The sequence below is a fragment of the Nuphar pumila genome, chromosome 14 (genome assembly GCF_984573655.1).
Source record: "Nuphar pumila chromosome 14, dmNupPumi1.hap1.1, whole genome shotgun sequence".
Lineage (NCBI taxonomy): Eukaryota > Viridiplantae > Streptophyta > Magnoliopsida > Nymphaeales > Nymphaeaceae > Nuphar > Nuphar pumila.
This window is the reverse complement of record NC_143262.1, coordinates 18,706,045-18,731,881: the sequence shown is the minus strand read 5'-3', so window position 1 is coordinate 18,731,881 and position 25,837 is coordinate 18,706,045. Positions and strand designations below refer to the sequence as shown.

At 36.1% G+C, this 25,837-nt stretch overlaps 1 protein-coding gene across 2 annotated transcripts; it reads left to right on the top strand.

Annotated features, from left to right (window-relative positions):
- Nucleotides 1-25,837, top strand: LOC149816548 (zinc finger CCCH domain-containing protein 1-like). 2 transcript variants are annotated; one of them, XM_089987278.1, is made up of 6 exons: nucleotides 1-104; nucleotides 194-303; nucleotides 1,225-1,328; nucleotides 1,441-2,303; nucleotides 3,694-3,798; nucleotides 25,296-25,837. In XM_089987278.1, exons 3-5 carry the CDS (start codon nucleotides 1,292-1,294, stop codon nucleotides 3,793-3,795), a joined length of 1,002 nt encoding a protein of 333 aa, XP_089843404.1. In that variant the 5' UTR covers nucleotides 1-104; nucleotides 194-303; nucleotides 1,225-1,291; the 3' UTR covers nucleotides 3,796-3,798; nucleotides 25,296-25,837. The 2 variants fall into 2 exon arrangements, with proteins under 2 accessions (XP_089843404.1, XP_089843405.1); XM_089987279.1 differs by lacking the exons at nucleotides 3,694-3,798; nucleotides 25,296-25,837 and adding an exon at nucleotides 3,081-3,159 and having other exon boundaries at nucleotides 3-104.

Sequence of the window (25,837 nt, the reverse complement as noted above, 5' to 3'; positions counted from 1 at the left end):
CCCCACAGCCGAGCCCTGACCCGTCTCTCTGACTCTCGCAGGCACAACATCCTCTCACCGTGCCTGAAGGATTTCTGGCGTGAAGGATTCCGGCCAATCCATCAGTGAGTCTCTCTCTCTCTCTCTCTTTTCTTCGTCCTTCCCTTCTCTTCTCATTTTCGTCGTCTTCTCATATTCTTCGTTTTTTTAACAGAAGCCCCTTTGAGCTGAGCCCTAACCCCTTTCTCTCTTAAACTCTCACAACATCACTCTCACCGTGCCTGAAGGATTCCGTCGTGGTGCTGCTGTCCGGTCAATCCATCGGTGAGTCTCTTTCTCTCTCCCTTTTCTTTTTCCTTCCCTTCTCCTCCTTCTGTTATGTCATATTTTTCTGTGTTAACAGGAAAAGGGCCTCAGGCTGGGCCCTTTTTTGGTCGGATACCTGTGTTATGGCAGGAAAAGAGCCTTCCCTGAGTCCCTTTTCGGTCATCTGTCCAATTTGGCAGGGAAAGAGCCAGATTAAAGACCTTTTCTGACTATTTCTCTGCAATTGGACGGTGATGGAGATTTGCTTATGTTATTGTTGTGTACAGAAAATCTTATTTTTGTGTTTTGGTGTTATCTGCTGACATTATTCTAGGATTTATATGGTTTGAAGTTAAATAAATAAATTTGTGGATTTGGTAGAGAGACATGAATGAGATTTGGTATATAGGAAGTAGAGTCGATTGATTGAGTGATTGGTATTTTCCTAAAACTTAAGATAGGTTATGGGACTTCTAGATTGGTCTACTTGTTTCATAGTTTGTTGATCATGGAAACATAATATCCAATTTCTGTTCTTGGCCATTTTTAGTGTTCTTTTGCTGATACGATTTTGATATATATAGTTTGAAATTGGGTAAGTAAACACGTGGACTTGACATAGAGACTTCTATTATTTTTTGCACTTGTCTGATGCTCTGTTTGATGGTTTAGTTGATACTTCTTACATATTTGATGTTTGATATTTAAGTAGATATGGTTGGTGGAATTGAAAATAGATTTATATTTTTTTCATGTCAAATTTAATTGTGTAATTAGTATTAACATACGGTTCTAGTTATTACATGGTTAGTCTGCAGTAGGTTTTAGCTCCCTTAGTTGCTATAATATAGTCGAAGTTAACCCTCTTTTTTGTTTGGTCCGTCCTGAGACCACGACCCTCCCTTCTTCCCTCATGGGCTTATGTTGTTTTTTTCTCAGGAGGCATTCCAAGTTCCTCTCCTTTGAGCTCATCTTTCTCACTCAACGTCACTGTGTTTTTTCATTCATGGCGGATCCCCAAGATCCCAATCAGCCCGAACAAGGTTCTTCTATCTCTCCTCTTTTTGTTTTCACGTTTGTAAATCTCAATTTCTTGACACCCATTTTTGGTTTCATTATGAAACTAACACAATCTCTTAATTTTGTTTTTTCTAGTCTGCAATTACTTTAGGAAACCTTCCAAGAACCGAAACATCCGAAAGCGAGCCTTAGATGATGGTGATGATGATGATGGTGCAAAGGAAGATGATGGGGAGAGCTTGCCTGTTGTCAGGCCAAAAGAGAAGATTGTTAGAAAAGCAGACAACAAGCTCCATTTTTCCACTGCCACCACCAACACTAGGACCTCCAAGCCCACCACCGGCACCGATGTTGATTCAGAAACCCCTGTGTTTCATTTCGAGTCATCAAAAGAGATACAAATCCACCATGATAGCAAAGCAACAGCAACACTTGAGACCGAAACCGAGTTCTCTCGAGATGCTCGAGCAATAAGGGAGCGAGTCCTAAAGCAGGCTGAGGAGTCGTTGAAGGGAAAGACCTCCACAGAGGATGTAAAAGTCTATAAGGGCATCCATGGATACACTGATTTCACTGCCGGCTTTCGGCGGGAGCAAACTGTGTCCAGCGAGAAGGCAGGAGGCTCCCATGGGCCTCTTCGGGCATCGGCACACATTCGAGTATCCGCAAGATTCGATTACCAGCCAGATATTTGTAAAGATTACAAGGAGACAGGGTACTGTGGGTACGGAGACGCGTGCAAGTTTATGCATGACCGTGGAGACTACAAGTCAGGGTGGCAGATGGAGAGGGAGTGGGAGGAAGCAGAGAAGGAGAGGAAGCGAAGATTGGTGGCTGGAAAGGATGGCACTGATGGGGGCGAGGGAGAAGGGGATGGTGGCGATGGCGACGATGATGAGGACGAGTTGCCGTTTGCTTGTTTTATCTGCAGACAACCGTTTGTGGATCCTGTTTTTACAAAGTGCAAGCATTACTTCTGCGAGCACTGTGCTCTAAAGGTAAACCAATGTTGATGTTCTTGTTGTATAATTAGTGGTCTTCTTTGTGTGGTTTGTTATATTTTTTTTCCTTCGAAAGAGACATCATTTAATCATGTCTTGGCATGGCCATGCACCTGATCCAGCAGCTGTATTCTTCCATTTATGTATATGCCTGCAGGCTGCAGCCTTGTAGGAAACCCATAAACACATGTGAACATGCATGCTTACACGTGCAGATGTTATGCATATGCAAATAGCATGAAGAACATGCACATGTTCATACTCATGAAAATTTACGTTGACACCATACAGGTGCATGTAAATATGTGTTTGTATGTTTATGCACACTAACATGTATTTTATCTTCAGTTATGTATTTGTTTATTGATGGTGGTTTCTGCATTTGTTTGGAATATGATAGCTTTTTATGTGCTTGTTGTTCTAATAAATGAATTGCTCATATTTTTCACTTTTGGAGACAAGAAAAAGCATGACATATTTCAAAAACCATCTATTATTATATTAACATAGAAAATTACACAATGAGTATAGAGACAGTCATGTGGATCTTCTTATGTTAGACCAATACATGCATGTGACTTTACCAGCATTTGTTAGAATTAAGATGACGTGTGGATCTTCTTATGTTAGTAACTAATACACATACATGACATTACAGCAAGATATAAGATCACCTTGTAAACAAATAGCGTTACATACTAGGAACTCATAATTTGTTTAAAGCATTTATTTCTCTTTTCTTTTACTGAAATTTCATTAAATAGAATGTGGCAGTATGAAATGGAAAGCTGATGAGGTACCACCAAGAGTATATTGATGCATAAGGCGGTAGTACATTGATGCGTAAGGCAGTGACTGTGTGATAGTAGCTGCCTTTTGCTGAAGTTGGTGCAGAAGACATTATAGTCTTACTGATAAGCTTAGAAGAATTATGACTTTAAATTCAAATAGACTTTCAGGGTCAATGCTGCAACAGGTGGACTTGAAACCTTTTTTTTTTTGCTTTAATATTTTATGGTGCACATCATCTTTTTACTAGTTTATGCTGAATTTAACCTCTTTCCTGGTCTGAACCTAATGGATGGGCCTTTACTATGAGAAGAAAATATTATGCTATAAACCTAGCTGAATGTGATGAATGGCATTATATGCAACATGATAAATTTGTACTTGTTTTCATGTAATTTTGCCTTCAAACTAAATTCTGATTTGTGCTTTTTTTTAAGCATGTGCGTTCAGTTTCTGGGCCTGGTGCTCTTCAGCTGTTGTTTTTTGTTTCTATTAGAACTTTTGTGGAACATGTTCAGCTTATTATATTACTTTGCTGGTTTTATTAATTCTCATTTTTTAATTAGCATCAAAATAGTTATTGCTTTTCCTGGTGCAGCACCATTCAAAGAACAAAAAGTGCTTTGTTTGTAACAAGCCAACTCTTGGTATCTTCAACACAGCCCATGAGATTCGGAAGAAGATGTCAGAGGGAAAATAGAAGGTTGTTTTCTCACCTTTTTCACTGTTTTCTTTCTGAAAGGGATATCTTATATTTGGAAAAGATTGGTCTGAGATTCTATTCAATGAACTGCTGGTGGAAATTAATTGTAACTACAGGATTGCATATAGTGATGAATTCTGAATGATGGCAAATTAGCATATGAAAATAATGCAAACAGAATTTATTTTAATTTTTTTACAAGGTTACAACAAATCCATAAACAAAATGATAATTAACTTCTGTTGTTTCTATGACCACAACAAGGCTTCCTAATGGGTATCATTTATTCATTGTGGTCTACAGGCAGTGACTTCCGAAGTTGATTATGGCACATCTCTAAGAAGGATAACATACATTATGGGGCTAAACATGTTTCCCAAATGGTCGTGTACACCAATACAAATTTCATCTGTATCCATTTTGAGATGGATGGAGGTCACACATTGTGTGCCACCATTGTTTCACATTTGATTAAAGTGCATAGGTTGCATTTAGTCTTATGTAAGGGAGGGATTATTGTATAGTTCCTGATATTGAATAACTTATGGACTTTGTGGAATGGATCCAGAGAGAAGTGGGAGGGAAAGGAGTAGGGTTGAAAACCATAGTTATCTGCATGGCAAAAGCAATTAGTTGTCAATCATGTGTTATCCAAACAAGATTTCTTGACTTGAATGGGTCAGTGGAGGAAGTGGTAATTACTATCACTTCTATGTATCTTTCTGGTTCTAAGGAAATAACATTATAGTTATTGCTCCAAAGAAACAATGTTAAGAGTGCAGCCATTTTTTATATTTCCTGTTGGGCATCTACAGCTATGTGGTCATTAGAGAAGTCTGCTTTTGGTCAAGGAAAATTATTGAATTCCTCAGGCAGAGTTGACCAGAGACCTATTTAGGATCATATTGGAGATTAAGTCTATGTCAGACATGGATCTTGAGATGCTATAATTTATTTTGCAAGGAAATTCGTTTATAAAATGGCCAAGATTTTTTTCTGTCTATTGGTAAGTACTGATTGAATCTATGCTTGAGGCTCATAAAAATCTGAAGGTGGTCCTGCTATGCTTTTTGGCCTTGAGTTTCATTACCTTCTGTATGGATGCAGTGCATAGGCATTCTTAGGAATATTGGGAGCTGATGGATTGAAATGGAGGCAACATATCAAGTTGTTGATTTTCAAGAGCTTGGTATCAACTTGGATGTAGCTGTTTGGTTAAGTCAAGTATGGGTTTTTGTTGGTAAAGAGTAATCAAATGGATTAAAGGAGACATTTATAATGTATTAAGTATCTAGAGCCATGTTACGGGTATCTCATGCCATAAATAAACCCGTATACTTGAGAAATCTGTTGGACAACCCGATTCACATCTCTTACAACCTACAAAGTCCTCCATTCTTAGTATGGATAATGGAAGCAATTTACTTAGCTTTACATTGTCCAGCTTGTCAAATGGATTTAGGGGAGTTTATTCTAATGTGTTAATAAGCTAGACGCATGCTACGGGTTGTTCATGCTAACAAATCCATTGGATAAGTAGGCCCATCCTATGGGTGTTCTCATGCCGCGAGTAAATTTGTATATGTAACAAATCTGTTGACCAAGCAGATTTAACATTTCTACAACATGCACAATTCTCTATTCTTGATGTAAGAGCAATTTGCTTAGCTTTACATCTATATCATTTCCAGGACATCTATAGTACACGCTAGCGTACACATTCGGTAACAAGGCACATGTTGCAATCTTTTTGCTGCCAAGCCGAAATTCCTGGGCTGGTAAAGGTGAATGGGGAGGACAGTCTGACATATCTTGCCTAATCAACTTTGGAGTCTTGAAGGAAAACATGTCATGATTCAACCAACGAAGATGAGTGGATAGGACTTAACATTACTTGCCTGATTGACATTGAAGTCTTGAATGAAGAGAAAGAGAATGATTCATTCATGACTTTGAGTTTGAGAATGTGCTTCATCATTCTCTGTCCATGAGTAGGCTGATGCCACAGTTGTGAAGTAATAAGAATAAAGAATCCACAGGGGTGAAGCATTGTGTAAAATGACAAAAAATGGGCTTGTGAAAAACTACAGATTCTCAAAGTAAAACGCGGAAAATTCCCATTTAAGATAAGCCTTCATATTGCTATGCAGTGTACTTTAAAAATGCACATTGAGGCAAGTCTTTGAACATAATAAAAGACCTAATCACATTTTTAAAATTTTAGCTCATCTTTTAGCTAAGGGTGCCTGGCAAGGAAAAAGTCCCTTATCAATATGTAGATTAAGAATCACATTATTTATAACTGTGTTGCATCTTCTATTCTTTTTTTTTTCCTTTTGATAGAAGAAAATATATAAATCAGTATAAATGGAATGAGTTGCATAAATGATATGTCTAATTGGTTTATGAGTCATCTCCAAAGGAGATCTAGAAAGGAAAATATAGTTGCCAAAGAATGGGTTCATCCATGATATATCAGAACTCTGCCATTTAACCACTACCATGGCATGAATTGATTAAATTAGGGTTCCTGAATCCTTTGTAGGAAGAAAAGAAAACAACAGAGTTGTGGGCTGAACTCACATGATTCCAAAAACAGGAAAATCGTGCCCTCATTGAGACTATTTATATTCTCTTTTTACAATAAAATATATCTTTACTAAAATACCCTTATTTAAAATACAAGAACAATGATAAAGGGTAGTTTAGGAACAATATATATTGTAAAATGCAATAGAAAATGCAGGAAACGTGATCAATGAATCACAACTGACGTGATGGGGTGTGACGGGTTTGGATCACGTCATGCGTGATCCAAGATCTGGACCTCACACACTAATAGTCTCCCTCAAATTGTACATGGTTATCAACCATGGACAACGTGCATCCTAATTTTCAAAATCTATTCTTTGTGAGGCCTTTTGTAAATAAGTCAGCAACTTGATCTTCAGTCTAGACATATTTGGTCTCTATCTCTTAATCCTCCATTTTTTGACGAACAAAATGTTGATCAATCTCAATATGCTATGTTTCTCATGATGAATATGATTCACTGAAATTTTGATAGCTCCTTCCAAGTCATTTCAGTAGTGACTGCGGCCATAGACCAATATTCCACCTCTGTACTAGACTATGTCACATGGGTGCGGGTGCGGCTGAATTTCAAAATTTTTGGACATGGGGACATATATATATATATATAAATTATATCTAATGCACAGTCTTTAGCGGTAAAGACTGTGCTCAGCACAGTCTGGTAAAGGCTGTGCAGCACAAGTATATAAAAAATATATAAAAGTTTTTTTTTTAGTTTTTATACATTTTTGTCCTAAAAAATGGACAAAATTAGATTCGGTCAATGTTGACCGAGTCCAAAACAAGGACGGACTCGGCCTTAACTCGTTGACCGAGTTCGACTCGACGTTGACCGAGTCCGGGCTGTGTCCGAAGCCGCACCCGTGTCAGGGCGTGTCGACTCGGGTGCGGCGCCTCCTTAGCCGAGTCCGTGTGACATAGGTACTAGACCTTGCAACAACCTTTTGCTTCTTGCTATTCCATGAAACCATATTTCTTCTAAGAAAAACACAATATTCAGACACAAACCTTCTCTCATCAGGATCGCCTGCCCAATCAGCATCTGAATAAGCTGTAACCATCATCATATCTTCATGTGTTGCTCTTTTTCTATAAAGCAAAGCCATCTTCAACAATCCCCTTTAAATATCTTAGAATTCTCTTCACACCCTCCATATGTGACAATCTAGGTTGTTGTATGAATTGCGAGACTTGGTTCACAATAAAAACAATGTTTGGACGAGTAAATGTGAGATACTGCAACATCCCAACTATGCTTCTAAAATGTGTGGGATCATGATATAGTTATCCTTCATTCGCTCCTAATCTCTGATGAATAGGAACTGGGGTTGCAGTCGGTTCGCATTCCTTTATGCCCGTTTTATTTAAGAGATCCATCATGTACTTATGCCGAGTTAAAATGAGTGAATCATCTTGTCGATCTACCTTTATTCCAAGGAAATATCTTACAACAACAACAACAACTACGCCTTCATCCCAAAACAATTGGGGTCGACGATATGAACCAACAAAGAAAATCATTCTGGGTCTTCCACATGAATCCTTCTCCTCCATTCATTTCTATCCAATGCCATGTCCTCGGTGAGGTTCAAAGCATTCATATCCTTTCCTATCACCTCCATCCATGTCTTCCTAGGCCCACCCTGACCTCTTTTAACTAATATATTTTCCCATTTCTCCATCCTTCTAACTAGAGCATCATTAGGCCTTCGTTGAATATGTCCAAACCACCGTAAACGATTCTCTCTCATCTTATTTTCAATGGGTGCAACGCCTACCTTCTTACGTATCTCCTCGTTCCGAATCTTATCTTTTATTGTATTTCCACACATCCATCTCAGCATACGCATCTCAGCTACACTCATTATTTGAATATGATGTCTCTTGGCAGCCCAACATTCCGTACCATATAGTAAAGTGGGCCTAATAGTCATCCTATAAAACTTTCCCTTCAACCGCAATGGCATTCTACGATCGCACAACACTCTAGTTGCACTCTTCCATTTCATCCACCCAACCTTTATCCTATGATTTACATCTCCATCATTTTCTCCATACTTTTGAATGATAGATCCCAAATATTTGAAAGAATCATCCACCGGTATTTCTTGCTCACCAAGCTTCACTACACTCCCATCTCTATTTCGTTGCTTACTAAATCGACATTCCATGTATTCTGTCTTACTCTTACTCAACTTAAAACCTTTTGCTTCCAATGTCTGTCTCCATAATTCTAACTTAGCATTAACCCCAACTCTAGACTCATCAATCAAAACAATATCATCAGCAAACAACATACACCACGACACATTTTCTTGAATTGATCTCGTAAGCTCATCCATCACTATAGCAAATAGGAAAGGGCTTAAAGCAGATCCTTGATGTAACTCAACCGTTATAGGAAAATTGGTTGTCACCCTTCCACAAGTGCGGACATTGGTTACTACTCCTTCATACATATCTTTAATTATACTAATGTACTTGAGAGAAACACCTTTCTTCATCATTGTCCACCAGAGAACGTCCCTAGGTACTCTATCGTAAGCCTTCTCCAAATCAATAAAAACCATATGCAAATCTTTGTTCCTCTCTCTATTTCTCTCAATAAGTTGTCTAAGAAGATGTATAGCTTCCATAGTAGATCTTCCAGGCATAAAACCAAATTGATTCTCCGATATCATGACAACCTTCCTCAACCTAGACTCAATCACCCTCTCCCAAAGTTTCATAGTATGACTCATGAGTTTTATACCACGATAGTTTGTGCAATCTTGTATATCACCCTTATTCTTACATAGAGGCACCAAAGTACTCTTCCTTCACTCATTAGGCATCTTATTTGTCCGCCAAATCTTGTTAAAAAGATTTGTCAACCATTCTAAACATTTCTCTCCCAAGCATTTCCAAGCCTCGATAGGTATACCATCTGGGCCAACTGCCCTTCTTGATTTCATTTTCTTCAAAGCCTCTGCAATTTCTTTCTTTTGAATCTTGCGCATGAAGTCACGATTCATCTCATGAAAAGGAATGGAAAAGTCTCCAAGATCCTGAGCATGACTTTCATTAAATAACTTATCAAAATAATCTTTCCATCTCTCCTTAGTCTCCTCATCTTTGACTAAAACCCTTTGCGTTTTATCTTTGATACATCTAACCATACCCAGATCCCTCGATTTTCTCTCTCATTTTTGCAATCCTATAAATATCCTTCTCACCCTCTTTTGTATCCAATTTGTCATAAACCTCCTTATATACCTTATCCCTCGCGTTCCGAACTACTTTTTTAGCTTCCTTCTTTGCTATCATATACTTCTCCAAATTCTCATTATCACGACTTTTACTTAGATTTCTATAACACTCTCTTTTACTTAGATTTCCAAGAAAATATCTTAATAGGCCAATATCTTTCATCTTGAATCTTTTATTTATATATCTCTTCCCTTCTTCAACATGCTCATAACTACATAACTACAGGTAACAATTATGTCATCAACATAAATTAGTAGCACAATAATAAAGTTGTTACCTTTGTAGACAAAGAGTGAATGATCTAATAGTGATCAATAAAAGTCATAGCCTTGAATTACAACAAGAAGCTCTCAAAGCAAGACCTCAAGGCTTGCTTTAGCTCATAAATTGCTCTTTTTAACTTGCAAACATACTCCTTTGGATCATTTGTTAAAATATTGTCTCTTTTAACTATAAACTAAAATACCCATCAGGGGTATTTCAGTCCTTTTACTCAATAGGTGTCAGCCACCCTAATGGGCTAACATTTTTACTTTTTTATTTTATTTACTTTTGCCTTTTACACCTTTTTCTTTTTACATTTTTTTCTTTTTGACTGTTGTGAAAGGGACAACTTCATATAGCTGTTGGAGCTGCCCCAACAGTCACAAATGTGACCGTTGGGTGCAGCTCCAACAGTCATATTGAGCTGCACCCTGTGGCTTCTTTTTGCATTATAAATAGGCCTTAGTGGCCCTTGTAAACACATCCTTTTTTGTGAGTGCATATGCACTAACAATGCTTTTGTAAAGCCCCTCTTGGGAACTTATGAATTGAAGTTCATTTTGTTTCATGCTTTTGTGCATGTGTATCCGTGCCTTCGTGCACTTGTGAGTGTTCTCCTTTGTGCCTTTGTGCACTCTTTGTATTTCTTGTATTGTGGTGCTACACACAATCTCTTTTTGTAGAGATTTTCACATGGTATCAGAGCAAGGTTGTTTGGAGAAAGAAATTTGTATGATTCTTCTTAATATCAAGTGCCTCGGAAAACGTGCCTTCAACTTTTTGGTGATTGGAGTGGAGACTCTTCTTCATTCAATATTTTAGAAGATTACTACAACAAGAAAGATTTAAAATCTTATTGTGGTACGTATTCTTTTCTTTCTTCTTTCCTCTCTAATGGGTGAGAAAGACTCCCATTTTTCTCTTGGTTTCAAGCTAAATGGCTCAAATTATCACGTGTGGGCCGGAAATATGGAAGCTCACATCAAAGGGAAAGGGCTTTGGGGTTACATTCAAGGCTCGATTCCAGAACCAAAGCCTAAAATTACTTTGGTTAAAGTAGGGGAAATAAAAATCCTTGAGGGAGATGAAAGAACTAATGCTCTTGAGGAATATAATAGGAAACATGAGGAATGAGAAATGAAGAATTTCAAGATCTTGTCTTGGATTTTCTCTTTCGTTGAGACAAGGATTAATGCCAACATTATAAAGTTTAAAAAGGCTTCTCAAGCGTGGGTGTATCTTGAGAAGATGTATACTTCTAGGGACTTGTCCCATAAGTATTATCTTCAAAAGAGAGTGTTAACTCTTGTTCAAGGTGATATGTCTATAAGAGAGTATTTTGCGGAACTCTCTTCAATTTGGGATGAGCTTGCTATGCTTGAACCCAAGTGGAGTGGAGAAGCCATAGAGCTTCGTCATAAGCAATGAGAAGAAGACTGATTCTTCAATTTTTTTAATGGACTAAGGGCCGAGTTTGAGCAAATAAGATCTTCTCTCCTATCCTCTTTTACCTCTCCCTCTCTTGAAGATGTCTTAACTAAATTAAGTGGAGAGGAAACCCGTATGGGCATTAGCAAACAAAATCCTAGTGTGCTTGCAATGTCCACAAATCAAGAAGAATGTGATGGTGTTAATGCCGTTTCTAGACCCGGTAACAATTTAAGAGCATATAGACTTCCTCATTTTAAGAATCAAAATCAAGGTAATCAAGGAGGAAGAAGAGATTATAGCAAAATCTCGTGTCACTTTTACAAAGAACCGGGTCATATCAAACCGGTTTGCCCAAAATGAAAGAAACTTCTAGTAATGGCTACTACATCTCAACCATCCAAAGAGGAATCTTCAAAAGAAGCTCTTGTTAAAATGTAATCTGTAATATATATATATATATACATATATATATATATATACATATATATATTATTTAATATTATTATATTTTCTTTTATTATTTTCTTTTATTATTTTATTATTTTTCTTTATTTTCTTTTTTAGCATCTAGTTCAATAGAAACTAGATATTTGATCCAGTCAAGTTCCTGTTGGAACTTGACTGTGCAAATAGTTGTTGGACTGTAGTCCAACAACTATATTAAGAGATGTTGGAATCCAACGTCTCTTTTGGAGAGCTCAAAATGAGCTCTCCTCTCTCCCACTTTTTTGTATATATAGGGGTGAACCCCTTCAATGTATATTACTATGCTTCTTAAGCATTTTGTTCATGAATAAAGTATTATTTATTTTTCAAGTGTTTTTCCTTTTATACCCTTTCAAGGGTCATGCTTGTAGTGTCTCCAATAGACACTTGTTTGTGAGTTATTTGTGCATTTGTTGAAGACCACCATTTCATTACAACTCTATCTCTCAATCAAATTGTGGAGGCTCTTCAACCTCTTCTAAAGGGAGCTATTTTCGGTGCCGCCGTATCCACCTCTTCTCCTCCAGGTAAAACTTCTTGGCTCTTAGATTCAGGTGCATCCTTTCATATGACCCCAAACATTTCATCTCTTTCCGAGTATTCTAAAAATGTGTCACCTTCTTTTGTTTCGACCGCGGATGCTACTTCTCTCGAAATTAAGGGAATTGGAAATTTTAAAACCCAAAACTTCTTTATTCCAAAAATTAGACTTATACCAAAATTAAATTTAAACTTGCTTTCCGTTTCTCAACTCACGGACCTTGGGTGTAACATTCAATTCTCATCTAATAAATGTTTAATACAGGATCACCGGTCCGGGAAATTGATTGGGGAAGGCTCTAGGAAAGGAGACTTGTACTATGTGGACTTTCTTCAAATTCCTAAAAACACCTTTTGTAATGTGGCCCAACATAAAGACATAAATGTTTGGCACAAGAGACTTGGTCATCCCAACATTACCAAGTTATCCTATCTACATTTTGTTAAAGATCTTTGTAAAAATACTTTCTCTTGTAATGATTGTATTCTTGGAAAAATGAGAAGTATACCTTTTGAACCAAGAACTATGTTTAGTACTAAACCTTTTAAAATTATTCACTCGGATGTTTGGAGACCGGCACCTTTCATATCCAAAGGTGGTTTTGCTTACTATGTGATTTTTGTGGATGATTTCTCACGATATTGTTGGATATATTTTCTCAAACATAAGCATGAAGTTTTTTCATGTTTTAAAACATATCATATGATGATCAAAAATCAATTTAATAGTAATTTAAAGATATTTAGGACCGATTTGGAAGGTGAATATCTCTCTAATGAGTTTAAGAAATATCTTGAGGATTGTGGTATTGTCCATCAAAGATCGTGTCCTAAGACCCCACAACAAAATGGTTTGGCCGAAAGAAAGCATAGGCATATCATTGAAACCACTAGAACCCTTCTCATTTCCCAAAATATTCCTAATTTTTTTTTGGCCGAAGCGGCTCTTGCTTCCGTCTATCTTATCAACCGACTTCCATCCAAAAATTTAGATAAAATTTCTCCCTTTGAGATTCTATATGAAAAAGAACCCGATTATAATAGGTTGAGAGTTTTTGGTTGTAAGTGCTTTGTTCTTACCGATAAAAATGATAAACTCTCACCAAAAGCCATTCCTTGTGCTTTCCTTGGCTATTCGGAAACTCAAAAAGGATTTCGATGTTATGACTCTAAGAATGATAAATTATATGTTTCAAGGAATGTAATTTTTTTGGAAAATGATAGTGGTTTTGAAAAAAATGAATCTTATTTAGAAAATGTCGATTACTCCTTTCTTTTTGACCTTTTATCTAAGGATGATGATATCTATAGTGATGATGAATCAACATATAATAGTGAAAATGAAATGGTTGTGATCAACAATAACTCTAACCCTTCTACCCCTCGAGAAGAAAATGTATCTAGAGAACCCATCACTTATTCTCATAGAGATAGAAGCACCTTTAGGAATGCTATTGAACTATATAGTGAACCTAGTGAGACTATTTCCACTCATGATTCTCATCCTAGGAGAACTGAAAGAACTAGGACTCCCTCTAGATTCGTATCTTTTGATTTTTTCTCTCCTAAATATCGAGCTTGTTAGAGTGCCATTCACTCTTATTTTGAACCAAAAATTTTTGGAGAAGCCAAACAATGTACTGAATGGAGAGAAGCCATGGAGAGTGAACTCAAAGCTCTTAAGAAAGCTAACACTTAGGAATTTCAATCTCTTCCCAATGGCAAGAAAACTATAGGATGTTGATAGGTGTTCATGGTCAAGACTAAGAGTGATGGTTCTCTTGAAAGGTATAAGGCTCGTCTTGTAGCTAAAGGGTACATTCAAGAATATGAGATTGACTATGAAGAGACATTTGCTCCAGTAGCTCGTATGATTACTGTCAGATGTCTTATCACCATTGCTTCAATTCGAAAATGGAATATTTACCAAATGGATGTCAAAAATGTTTTTTTAAATGGAGATATTAATGAATAAGTTTACATGGATGCTCCACCTGGTATGAAAATCCCTAAAAATAAAGTTCTTCGTCTTCGTAAAACTCTTTATGGACTGAAACAAGCACCCAAGGCTTGGCACGATAGGTTTAACAATGTAATAAGTGAAAATGGTTTCACTTCATGCTATACTGACACTGCATTGTTTGTTAAGAAATCTGATTCAGGGATTGTTATATGTTGATGATATGTTAATAACAGGTGATGATATCAAAGGAATCAAGAGCATTAAATCTATTTTGACTTCAAGATTTGAAATGTCAGACTTAGGATTTGTGACATATTTTTTGGGAATTGAGGTTGCCTATTCTCAAAGAGGCTATTTTTTGTCTCAAACTAAACTTGCTTGTGAGATTCTTGATAGATCAGGAATCACAGATGACAAGGTCTGCGAAACTCCTGAAATAGTAGGTTCAAAGATGAAGATTGATGATGGGATTCTCCTAAAAGATCCCACACCTTACCGGCAACTGGTTGGATTCCTAACGTATCTCAGCATTACCAAGCCTGATATTTTTCATGCAGTACATGTTGCTAGTCAATTTCAACATGCACCTACTACAGTCCATATGAGCGCCATCCTTCGCATCATCAGATACATAAAGGGTACAGTAAACAAGGGAGTATTTCTATCTTTTACGTCTGAATTAAGTTTAATTGCTTATACTGACTCTGATTGGGGAGGTGACACAAATAACCGTCACTCCACCACTGGTTTCTGTATTTTTTTAGGTGAATCATTAATCTCTTGGAGATGCAAGAAGCAACAAAAAATATCGCTTTCATCCACCGAAGCTGAGTATAGAGCCATGTCATCTACTACCATGGAGATTGTTTGGATTCACAACTTCTTAGAAGATATGAATATTCAAGTTCAAGGGCCCACAAAATTATGTTGTGATAATAAAAGTGCAATCTACATTGCCAAAAATCACACATTTCATGAGCGCACGAAGCATATCGAGATGGACTGCCACTATGTTCGTGAAGAATATTTAAGAAAAACCATTGACCTTCCTTATGTTATATCAGAATATCAACTGACAGACTTCTTCACCAAGGCGTTGTGTTCTCCAAGATTTAACTTCCTTCTTGGCAAACTTTCGGTCGTGACACCCTAAGTTTGAGGGGGAGTGTTAAAATATTATGTCTTTTTTAACTGTAAACTGAAATGCCCATCAGGGGTATTTCAGTCCTTTTATTCAATAGGTGTCAGCCACCCTAATGGGCTAACATTTTTACTTTTTCTTTTTTTATTTACTTTTGCCTTTTACACCTTTTTCTTTTTACATTTTTTTTCTTTTTGACCCTTGTGAAAGGGACAACTCCATGTAGCTGTTGGAGTTGCCCCAAGAGTCACAAATATGACCGTTGGGTGCAGCTCCAACAGTCATATTGAGCTGCACCCTGTGGCTTCTTTTTGCATTATAAATAGGCCTTAGTGGCCCTTGTAAACACATCCTTTTTTGTGAGTGCATATGCAATAACAATGCTTTTGTAAAGCCCCTCTTGGGAACTTATGAATTGAAGTTCATTTTGTTTCATGCTTTTGTGCATGTGTATCCGTGCCTTCGTGCACTTGTAAGTGTTCTCCTTTGTGCCTTTGTGCCTTTGTGCACTCTTTGTATTTCTTGTATTGTGGTGTTACACACAATCTCTTTTTGTAGAGATTTTCACATCATCCTCATTATATCTCGGCGGTTGCTCCATATAAACCTCCTCCTTGAGATGCCCATATAAAAAGGCATTTTTTACATCTAACTAGCTTAATTTTCACCCATGATCAATAGCTAGAGAAAGAATGATCCGAATAATACCTATTTTGACAACATGGCTGAAGGTCTCATCATAATCATGTCCATACTTCTGGGTGAAATCTTTTGCCACTAATCGAGCTTTGTACCTTTCAATAGTGCCATATGGTTCATACTTTATCTTATACACCTATTTTGAACCTACAACATTTTTATCGGGCGGTCTCTTCACTATCTTCCAAGTTTGACACTCATGTAAGGCTTGCATTTCTTCATTCATGGCTTCTATCTACCTATTCAATTGCACTGCATGCTGAAATGTTTTTGGTTCCTATTGCTTCCCAATTTGAGTGAGAAAATACTCAAAATCAATGCTAAAATTTTCATAATTTACTCATCTTTCAATTGGATGTCTCACACTGCTAGATCTTGTTATTGACTCGGGTTGAGTCTCTTGATCGAAAGACTAGTGATTTTGCAGGGCCGGCTGCTGATGGTTTTGATTGCGTTTAGTTTAGACACATCCTTCCATGAATCTTCCTGATACTATCCCTGCATTGTTTGAACTGTCTTCCCCATCATAGCATGATTCAGCTGATTGCTCTTCTAAAACATCATGAACTTGTGCATGTTATTGTTCATGGGTGTAAATAGACCATCATCTAGCCATGGCTGATATACTTCGATAGTGCTCTTGTTCTGCAAAACATCTTGGCTTCATTGATCATTAAAAAAATTACATTTATCAAATACAACATTCCTAGATATTTTTATTTTTCTTGACTTGGGATCATAGCATCTATAGCTTTTGTAATCATCTTCATACCCAACAAAACAACAAACATGCGCTTTATCCTTAAATTTATTTCTTAGTTGACTGTCTACATGAACATAACACACACAACCAAACGCCTTCAACTCATTATAATATGGATGCTTCCCGAATAACATAAAATAGGGAGAATTATTTTGCAAGAGTTTCATGGGCAACCTGTTTTTATGGGAATTTTGCTTTCATAAATCATGGACATTGCACTCATAGTAACAAAAGTTAAAAACGGCAAAATCTCGACAGGAATAAAACTTGGGAGATTTTGAAAATTTTCATAAATCTCACTTTTTTTTGGCAAAATTTTGAGAATAAAAAATAAATTAAAAATATAAAAATATTTTTTTATAAGAAATTATAAATAACACATTTAAAAATAAAAAATTTGGGGGTTTTCACGATAAGTATCTTTTAGAAATATAAATATTGTGATATTTGTCACGGTTTGAAAATCTAGCGAGAAATTGTTGTTTTAAACTTTCAGGCAATTTCTTGTGATATATCTCGTGATATTTGTCACAGAGATTGCACTCTCTACAATATGGCAATGCTTGCTCTTGGCAATTTCATTTTGTTGAGGTGTCCGCGGGCATGAAACTTTTTGACTAATTCCATTATTATGTAAAAATACAATAAATTCTTTTGACGAGTACTTACCAGCACATTGGAGATTTAGAATATTCAATGAAAATTGAGTACCAACATAGGCACACAAATTTCTAAACACACCAAATACTTCAGATTTGTGCTTCAAGCAAAATATCCAACAATAACGAGAGTAGTCATCAATAAATGAAACATGATATTGACTACCAAAAGAAGAAAAAAGTGAAGATGGTCCCCATACATAATAATGTCAAAAGGTTTCGAAGCCCTCTTATTATATGAATTAAACCGTAGAAAATGGTTTTTATAGACTTGACAACTAGGACACAAACTATCACGAGACTCTTCATTCAAAACAAATTTAGGCAACAATTTATTTAAGACTAACCTTTCAATAAAGACTCCACCACAATGACCTAACTTACTATGCCAAACATTTGGCTGACCAAACTTTGAAATACTAAAGACACATGCAGGGGACTCAGGCTTTGAATGACTATACAAAGTAGCATGTGCAATTAAGGGATATTATCTGAAGATGTACATGTTGCCACATCTTTCTTCTTCAGCGAAAGTCTTCTTCATTTGAAAGTCCTTAACATACACAGAAGATGAAGTAAATTCAACATATGAATTGATACCATCAACAAGTTTAGAAATAGACACGATATTTTTTTTTATGTTGGGAGAACACAATACATCGGACAACTGGATGAGATGAGATTTAGACAAAGGAACAAGAACATCTCTAGAATGTGTGATAGGGCAGCGTCTATCATCTCCGGTAGTAATGTTATTTTTTTTAGAATAAGGAATTAGTTTAGAGAATTTACCTTTGTCACCTATGACATGGTTGACGGCTCCTGAATCAACGTACCAAACACTCTGATCATTCTATTTGAAGCTCAGTCCCGAAAGTGCAGCCAACAAAAGTTTCTTGTCAGGGCCACTTTGCCCTTTGTTTTGCTCTTGATCTCTTGGGAAAGGCTTACCTCTAGCTTTAGGATTGTACCTCGGATCATCCTTGAACCAACACTTTGCCTTTACGTAACCCTTCTTCTTACATATATAGCATGTAGGAATGTTATTGTTAGAAGAACCTCTTCCTCCTAAAGGCATATTTGGAGTAGGGAGGATTCTCTGTCCTCCCTGATTGTAACCTCTGCCTCTGCCTCTGCCACGTCATCCTCTATATCCACAACCTGAAAAGGATCCTGTGAATAACACATTATGTAAATCTACTTCAGTTTTCACTGTATTTGACATTTCCTTTAATTATGTGAATCTACTTCAGTTTTCTCTATATTTGACATTTCCTTTAATGGCATCTCATAACTGAGTAGTTTGGCCATCAGATCATAGTCAGAAATGGTCTCGGTATATTGAAGAGTTGTGGACAACACATGATACTTCGGTCCCAAACCAATGAGGGCTTGCTGAATTTTGTCTTTTTCAGATATTTGTCTCGGTATATTGAAGGGCTTCCCAAACAATAATCTATCACGTTTTTTTTAGGAAAACTTGATATCAGCAGTCAAGGGAACTTCACCATGAATGAAAATCTTGCAATCCAATATATCAATAAAGATTTTGAATTTGATGTTTTGATTACTATAAATTGAAAAACTAAGATGACGTCAAATCTGGTTTTCAACTTGATAAACCATATCTGATAAAAATGAAATAAGGGAAAATAATCGAAATCGTGACCCAAGCACGATTCAATAAGAATCTATTTGAAACTTCAAATCAAGATTTTAGAGATTTCAAGAAATAGGGCTCAGCCAAACACAGATCTGATTTAGAGAAAGAGAATAAGAGAAAAATGAATCAGATCTAAGAGAGAAAGAGGAACGAGAAGAAACAGAAATCTAAGAGGAGAATATCAGGAGAAACAGATTCAGATTTGAAGAGGAATGAAGAACTAAAAAGAAGAGAAGGATTGAAGAAACCCAATATCACCTGGAAGAAGATCAGATCTTGAAGTTCACCAAAATATCGGATCACGGCTCTGATACCATGATAAAATTAGGATTCCTGAATCTTTGTAGGAAGAAAAGAAAACAACAGAGTTGTGGGCTGAACTCACACGATTCCAAAAACAGGAAAATCATGCCCTCATTGAGACTATTTATATCCCCTTTTTACACTAAAATACATCTTTACTAAAATACCCTTATTTACATAAAATACAAGAACAATGATAAAGGGTATTTTAGAAACAATATATATTGTAAAATACAATAGACAATGCAGGAAATGTGATCAGTGAATCACAGCTGACATGATGGGGCATGACGGGTCTGGATCACGTCATGCGTGATCCGGATCTGGACCTCACACGCTAATATGAATATCAACAATAATAACTCTGTGATTAAGTGCTGAACTATGGGAATGATCCCAGAATGCATTGGTTGTTCCTTTCTTTACAAATTTCCTGTCAACTGGTTATAAATCTTTTTATGTATTCATTTCGTCTTGCTGCAATGTGATATGCCCTGGTTCTGTAGCCTTCAAAGTCTGTTCCATTCTTCTTATTTTTAACTTATATAAATTATTCACATTGTATTATGTGTTCAAAGAAGCTTTAGGTAATCATTGTTTTTTGTCAATTTCTTAGTTTTGAAACTAATTTCCCCCCTCATACTTCTCTATCCTTAGGTTCATATGCCGAATACATGAACTCGTCCTTCTGAGCTTTCTTGTCTGACTATGGGACTTTTTACTAGTTATTATGTTTGCGTGCATACGAGCTATAGAATGAATACAATCTTGAACTAAAGGAGCTTCATTGCACTCCATATCCTGCTCGATGAGTTTTATACTGAAGCGGCACTTTTTGCTTGTCTTGTCAACAAATTTTATGTAAAAATTCTCTGGTTATACTTTCTTCCAGACATCTAGTTTCCACCTTACTGCTTAACTCTTTGTGGATGAATGATGTATTTCTTAGTTATGCTGGACAGTGATGTCATTTTGGTGATTAAGTTAAATTAGTATTAGGGTCAATACTGTTCTTCCCAGATCTAATAATTTGGATCCAGGCTGGCTTCCCAACCCCAGATATGACCTGCTAACTGCCTTAGTTAAACTACATCCGAGAACGTTTGGAACATGGAGGCCTTTTGGTGGACAGTATTATAGACAGGTCCAATGCATTGCTGATGCAAAAATGCAAATATTACCAAGAACCTAGAGTTGCATGAGAAGATGAAGTATATTGAGATTGACTGAATGATTGCTAAGGCTCTGATAAGGGCTGCAAATGGATCGGATATGGTCAGATATCTGATCCAAGTCTGACATGTTATTTCTGGATATGAATCCTTTAAGTAAAATCCAAATGTGCATTCGGATCGGATTCGGATCTGTTCAATCAGATTATTTTTTGCATTCGGGTTGGATTCGGATCAACATTTCAAATCGGATTTGGAATTGATCCAAATCAAAATCCAACTTGATTGCGCTTTTTACATGTAAATGGTTTGTTTTGTTCTATTTTTTCTGGATCCAGTATTACCACATGTATTCCGGATTCGGAGTCAACCTTACCTCCTCAGATCTTATTAGGATCTGGATTCAGATGAATCAGATCTACTGTTTACATTTTGGATTCGGATTTGGATCTTGTAAGATAAGGCCTGAATCCGACACTTTGTCACCCCTACTCTTGCTTGGTTGGGATTATCTCTTATACTATTGAAGTGGAACATATTTCATGCCCTCTCTTTTGTCTTCAAATTCAATGATTTGTATTGATATGTTTAGGGTTCAAGAGGAGTATGAAAGTGATTGCTTGTGTATATGTATATCAACCAACATGTGGAAGGACGGACATTAATGTCCTTTCTTTTATATAAACAAGTATAGGTTGGGGTATTTCCTTCTATTTTCATATTTAAAGAATGTAGCATATATTGATTCATATTCTATTGAGTGATAATGAGAATTACACAAGATTTCTCCTCCAGCAATTTTCATCATTATGCTTTCCTGCTAAACAACATAAGTTTAGATATGTTACTATTTGTCTCTCACAACTGTATTTTATTTTGGGGTGCGTTTGATTACCTCGGATCTAAGATTCAAGGTTTTTTAACTAGAGATCCGAGGATCTTTGCTCCAACCCCCTCCCTCTCCAACCCTAACAACTCCCCCCCCTCCCTCCCCCGCCATGTTCTTGGCCCAGTAAAGTTAGTGTTGTGTAATTTGTTGCCAAGGTTGAATATTGGAGTTGTGCATGTTAAGATTAATGTAATATATATATATATATATATATATATATATATATATATATATATATATATATATATATATATATATATATATATATATATATGGGAGTCAAGTCAAAGCTAGTTTGACTTGCTCCCAACGGCTAGAACTCTAACCGTTGGGAGCTCTCTCTCATTCTTTAATGAGAGAGGACTTCCCCTCTCCATTCCACTTCTTCTCTCCTCTACTTTTCTCTAGAAATATGGGTAAGGTGAGAAAGTGATGGGTAGTTCTAGATATTTTTGAGTGTTCTCGAGTGCATTTTGTAGTGAGGTTTTTATGTATTTTATTGTTCATTATGAATGAAATCATTTACTCACAAAACTTGTATTAGTTTGTATCTTGTTAGTATTCAAATGTATTTTGATTTGGCATTTGGATTACGATTTGGAATGTCATGGGTTCCACGCCATTTCGTGACAGTGCAATCCAGAAATCTTGTTATATGCCATCAGTTGTAATTGTTATATATATATATATATATATATATATATATATATATATATATAATCAAACAATAAGGATAGATACACGAGCACAGTAGGCAACAAGCCAAAACACAAGCTTCTATGGGCAATACAAAAGCCACTATAGGCAATACAAATGCACTAAGGCACAAAAGAGTGAGAATAAGAGAGCAAACACACATAAAAATATATAGTTTTATTAATATGAATGCTCACAAGAAGCTTGAATGTCATCAGTTGTAATTGTTAAATATATATATACACTTGAATGTGTGTGTGTGTCTATATTATATAAAATCAAACAATAAGGAAAGATACACGAGAGCACAATAGGCAATAGGCCAAAACACAAGCTACTATGGGCAATAAAAACCACCATGGGCAATACAAATGCACTAAGGCACAAAAGAGTGAGAATAAGAGAGCAAACACACATAAAAATATATAGTTTTATTAATATGAATGCTCACAAGAAGCTTGCATACACAATGGGGATCAGCACCCATTTAAATAGATACAAGGGGTTAGAACTAGCCATTGGGAGTACCCAATGGCTAGTTCAACAGCTACAAAACACAAAATAAAAAACATAGAAACTAAAAATGGTACATTATTATATACAATATTATATATATAATATATATACTACTTCAATAGTATATACTAACTAGCATATATATATATATATATAGTAATGCGCTCCTTCTGCTCACCTTCTCCTTCTGCCCCCTCAAAAATCATCTTTTTTGGCATTTTTTCTCACATCTAACACCATAGATGTGATCTATAGGCTTTGTTTACTGGAACCGGCTTTTGGATCACCGGAACCTGACCTGTATACAGGTTTTTCTGGTGATCCAAAATCAATAGCTATGAAGGTACCAGTTTTTTCTGGCTCATAAAAGCATGTTTTTTTGTCAAAGAAACATGATCCAAGAGTCGATTCCCATTAAATCGAGCATGCTAAACACATCTAATGGTTCATATCTATCATAAAACACTTAAAAACTATGGGGCAGGATGAGAAATGGGACCTAATATGTTCAGTTCTCATATATATATATATATATATATATATATATAACTGTATATACATTTAACAATATATATATCTTAGAATAATAGTCAAAATATCGGTCTCGGCAAGGCAATTTCTACCGATAATATAGGTTTAGTTGATAAATCTCGGGAAATCTCTGGAAAAACTCTGTGCTTAAAAAAAAATAAAAAATAGTAGGAATAAGAAAAATAACATGTTTAGATAATAAAATATACATAATAAAAGAAGCAAGTAAAAAATATAAAAGAAAGAAGAAAAACATAGTTAAGATATAGAAAAGAAGTAAAAAAGTAAAAGGTAACTTGTAATATCATGATATTATCACGATAATATCGGGACATAAATTTCTGATATTTTCAAAATATCATGATATTTTGCCTTTAATATCGTTTTATGAATTTACAGTTTATTTTCAAAATATTGCCTATATCTGTGACTATGCTTAGAATGTATTTTAGGTCTTATTTGTATTTCCATTTTATTTATTCTTGTTTTGTATTTAGTAATGCACATTAGGGGCACTTTTCACTTTTGTATTCTAGCCGTTAGGTCCATCTAACGGTTAGTTGAGCTCTCTCTCTTATCCCCTCATGGTGTTTATATATGGGGTTTCATCCCCCTCTTGAGTATGCTTCTCTTGAGCAATTTAGCATTATATATATATATATATATATATATATTGTCTCTTTTGTGCCCTTTGAGGCTTGTGAATGTGTGCACTATTTGCCTTTGTAGCGCCCTTGGTGACTTGTGTGTTTTGCCCATAGTGACTGTGTTTTTGCATTCTTGGAGGAATCTCATTACAGTAATATCTATTACGGAATTTTCATTTACTTTGCCAACACCAAAGAGAGATGAAGAAGCCTCAGATCTTGATGCTAGAATTCTTTTTATGCTTGAATCATGATGATATTGCCCTTCTACGTAGATATAAGTGACCTTTGCATCCCCCCTTTAGTTTTATAGCACAATGGCCATTTTATTAAATTAGATGTGTTACTTCACCTTTGGTTGATGAATTCTGTCTCATATGACTTGGAATATCGATTTTGAGAACGAGCAAAGGCGTGTGATGCTTAGACATATAGGATAAAGTATTCCTTTCGTTATGTATTTTGCTATGAGCTTTTGACTTTGTCCATCATAGGTGCAAAATTTTTTTTACTAATCAACATGAATAAGAATCCATAATTCCTTAAATGGTGATAATCGATCCAATCCTGGCTTGTTTGTCCGGTTTGGCAGTATTAAATATTCTTATCCCTTTCCTTAATGGTCCATATTTGGAGTCCATTTATTTTTCCCTTTCTCATTGTTAGGATAAGATTCTGTGTTAGTGATAGTGGTCCATGTCCAAATCTTACAGTTATATGGTTGAATGAGTGTTGGACTTTTTTTTTTCCTTCCCTTTAGTGTGAGGGACACTGGAAGATCTAGGATTAGAAAATTTTTATGTGAATTCTCTTCCTGCATGCTGGTTGAAGATGGGTTATATAATTGGAATGTTCTCCAAAATTTCTAGCTTGGCTTCCTACAGCTTGGTGAATTGTGTCAGTCTTGATTCAGTCAAACTCCGCATCTAAACCAAATGCAAGTATTCAAATATGAAAATGTTTCGGATCTAATTCAACCACTATTAGATTGTATGATAAAGTAACTTGCTGCCATTTTCATTTTGGAACAAAAGACTTCAGCAGCATTGCTACAGGGTGCTGTTACAAATTTCATATTAGATGCCAAAGCACGTCTTTATGCTATTAAAAATTAAATTCGTTTTTGGCCTTTGATCTTTTGAGTTGATTGTGTTTGGTTTCAATCTGTTGTCTACTGCTTTTCTCATAGTAAGTACTATTTTTGTGTTTTTAAAAGGACTTTCTTGTTTATGTTTATTCTAAGTGGAGAACTATCTAATTTCTGGAATGAATGTACTTTGCTATCTGCAGGTCACAGTTCTACTACCAAGAGTGCAAAATACTGCAGTTGATGACAATTTTGCAGCACATTTTGATCTCAGTATCACAAGGTCCTAATTGTGTAATTCTTCCAATCACCAACTTGGAAGTCTTTTCATATTGGATGATGGTCGACCGATGTATAAACTCCAGCATCATTATCAACAGTTGTAGCTCTGGAATTCCAAATGTGTCTTACGTTGATATTTACCAGCATAGCATAAAATCTTCTGGATGTACAGACCACCTTGTTGATGTAGAGGCATGACTATTGTGCCTCATGTATCAGCTAACCTTAGTCCGAGCCCAACAAGTTGGTTATCACAGTTTTTGGGTGCTGGCAGAAATTCTTTCTTTAATTGGAGGAGGCTGTTTTTGTTATGATGTTGCTTTATAGTGTCTGATGTATAATGATCGTTTAAACCAAATTCTTTCTTTCCTTAACATTTGGGCCTTCTTATCATGGCCATCTATTTGATCAAATGCATCCTCTGAGAAGGGTACGAGAGATAATGGATCACATAATGCTTAAC

Bases quoted from the DNA above. Each gene is read 5' to 3' on its own strand.
- LOC149816548 (XM_089987278.1), top strand. From the start codon at position 1,292: ATGGCGGATCCCCAAGATCCCAATCAGCCCGAACAAG. The intron at 1,329-1,440 runs GTTCTTCTATCT...TGTTTTTTCTAG, and splicing joins TCCCAATCAGCCCGAACAAG to TCTGCAATTACTTTAGGAAA. The intron at 2,304-3,693 runs GTAAACCAATGT...TTCCTGGTGCAG, and splicing joins GCGAGCACTGTGCTCTAAAG to CACCATTCAAAGAACAAAAA.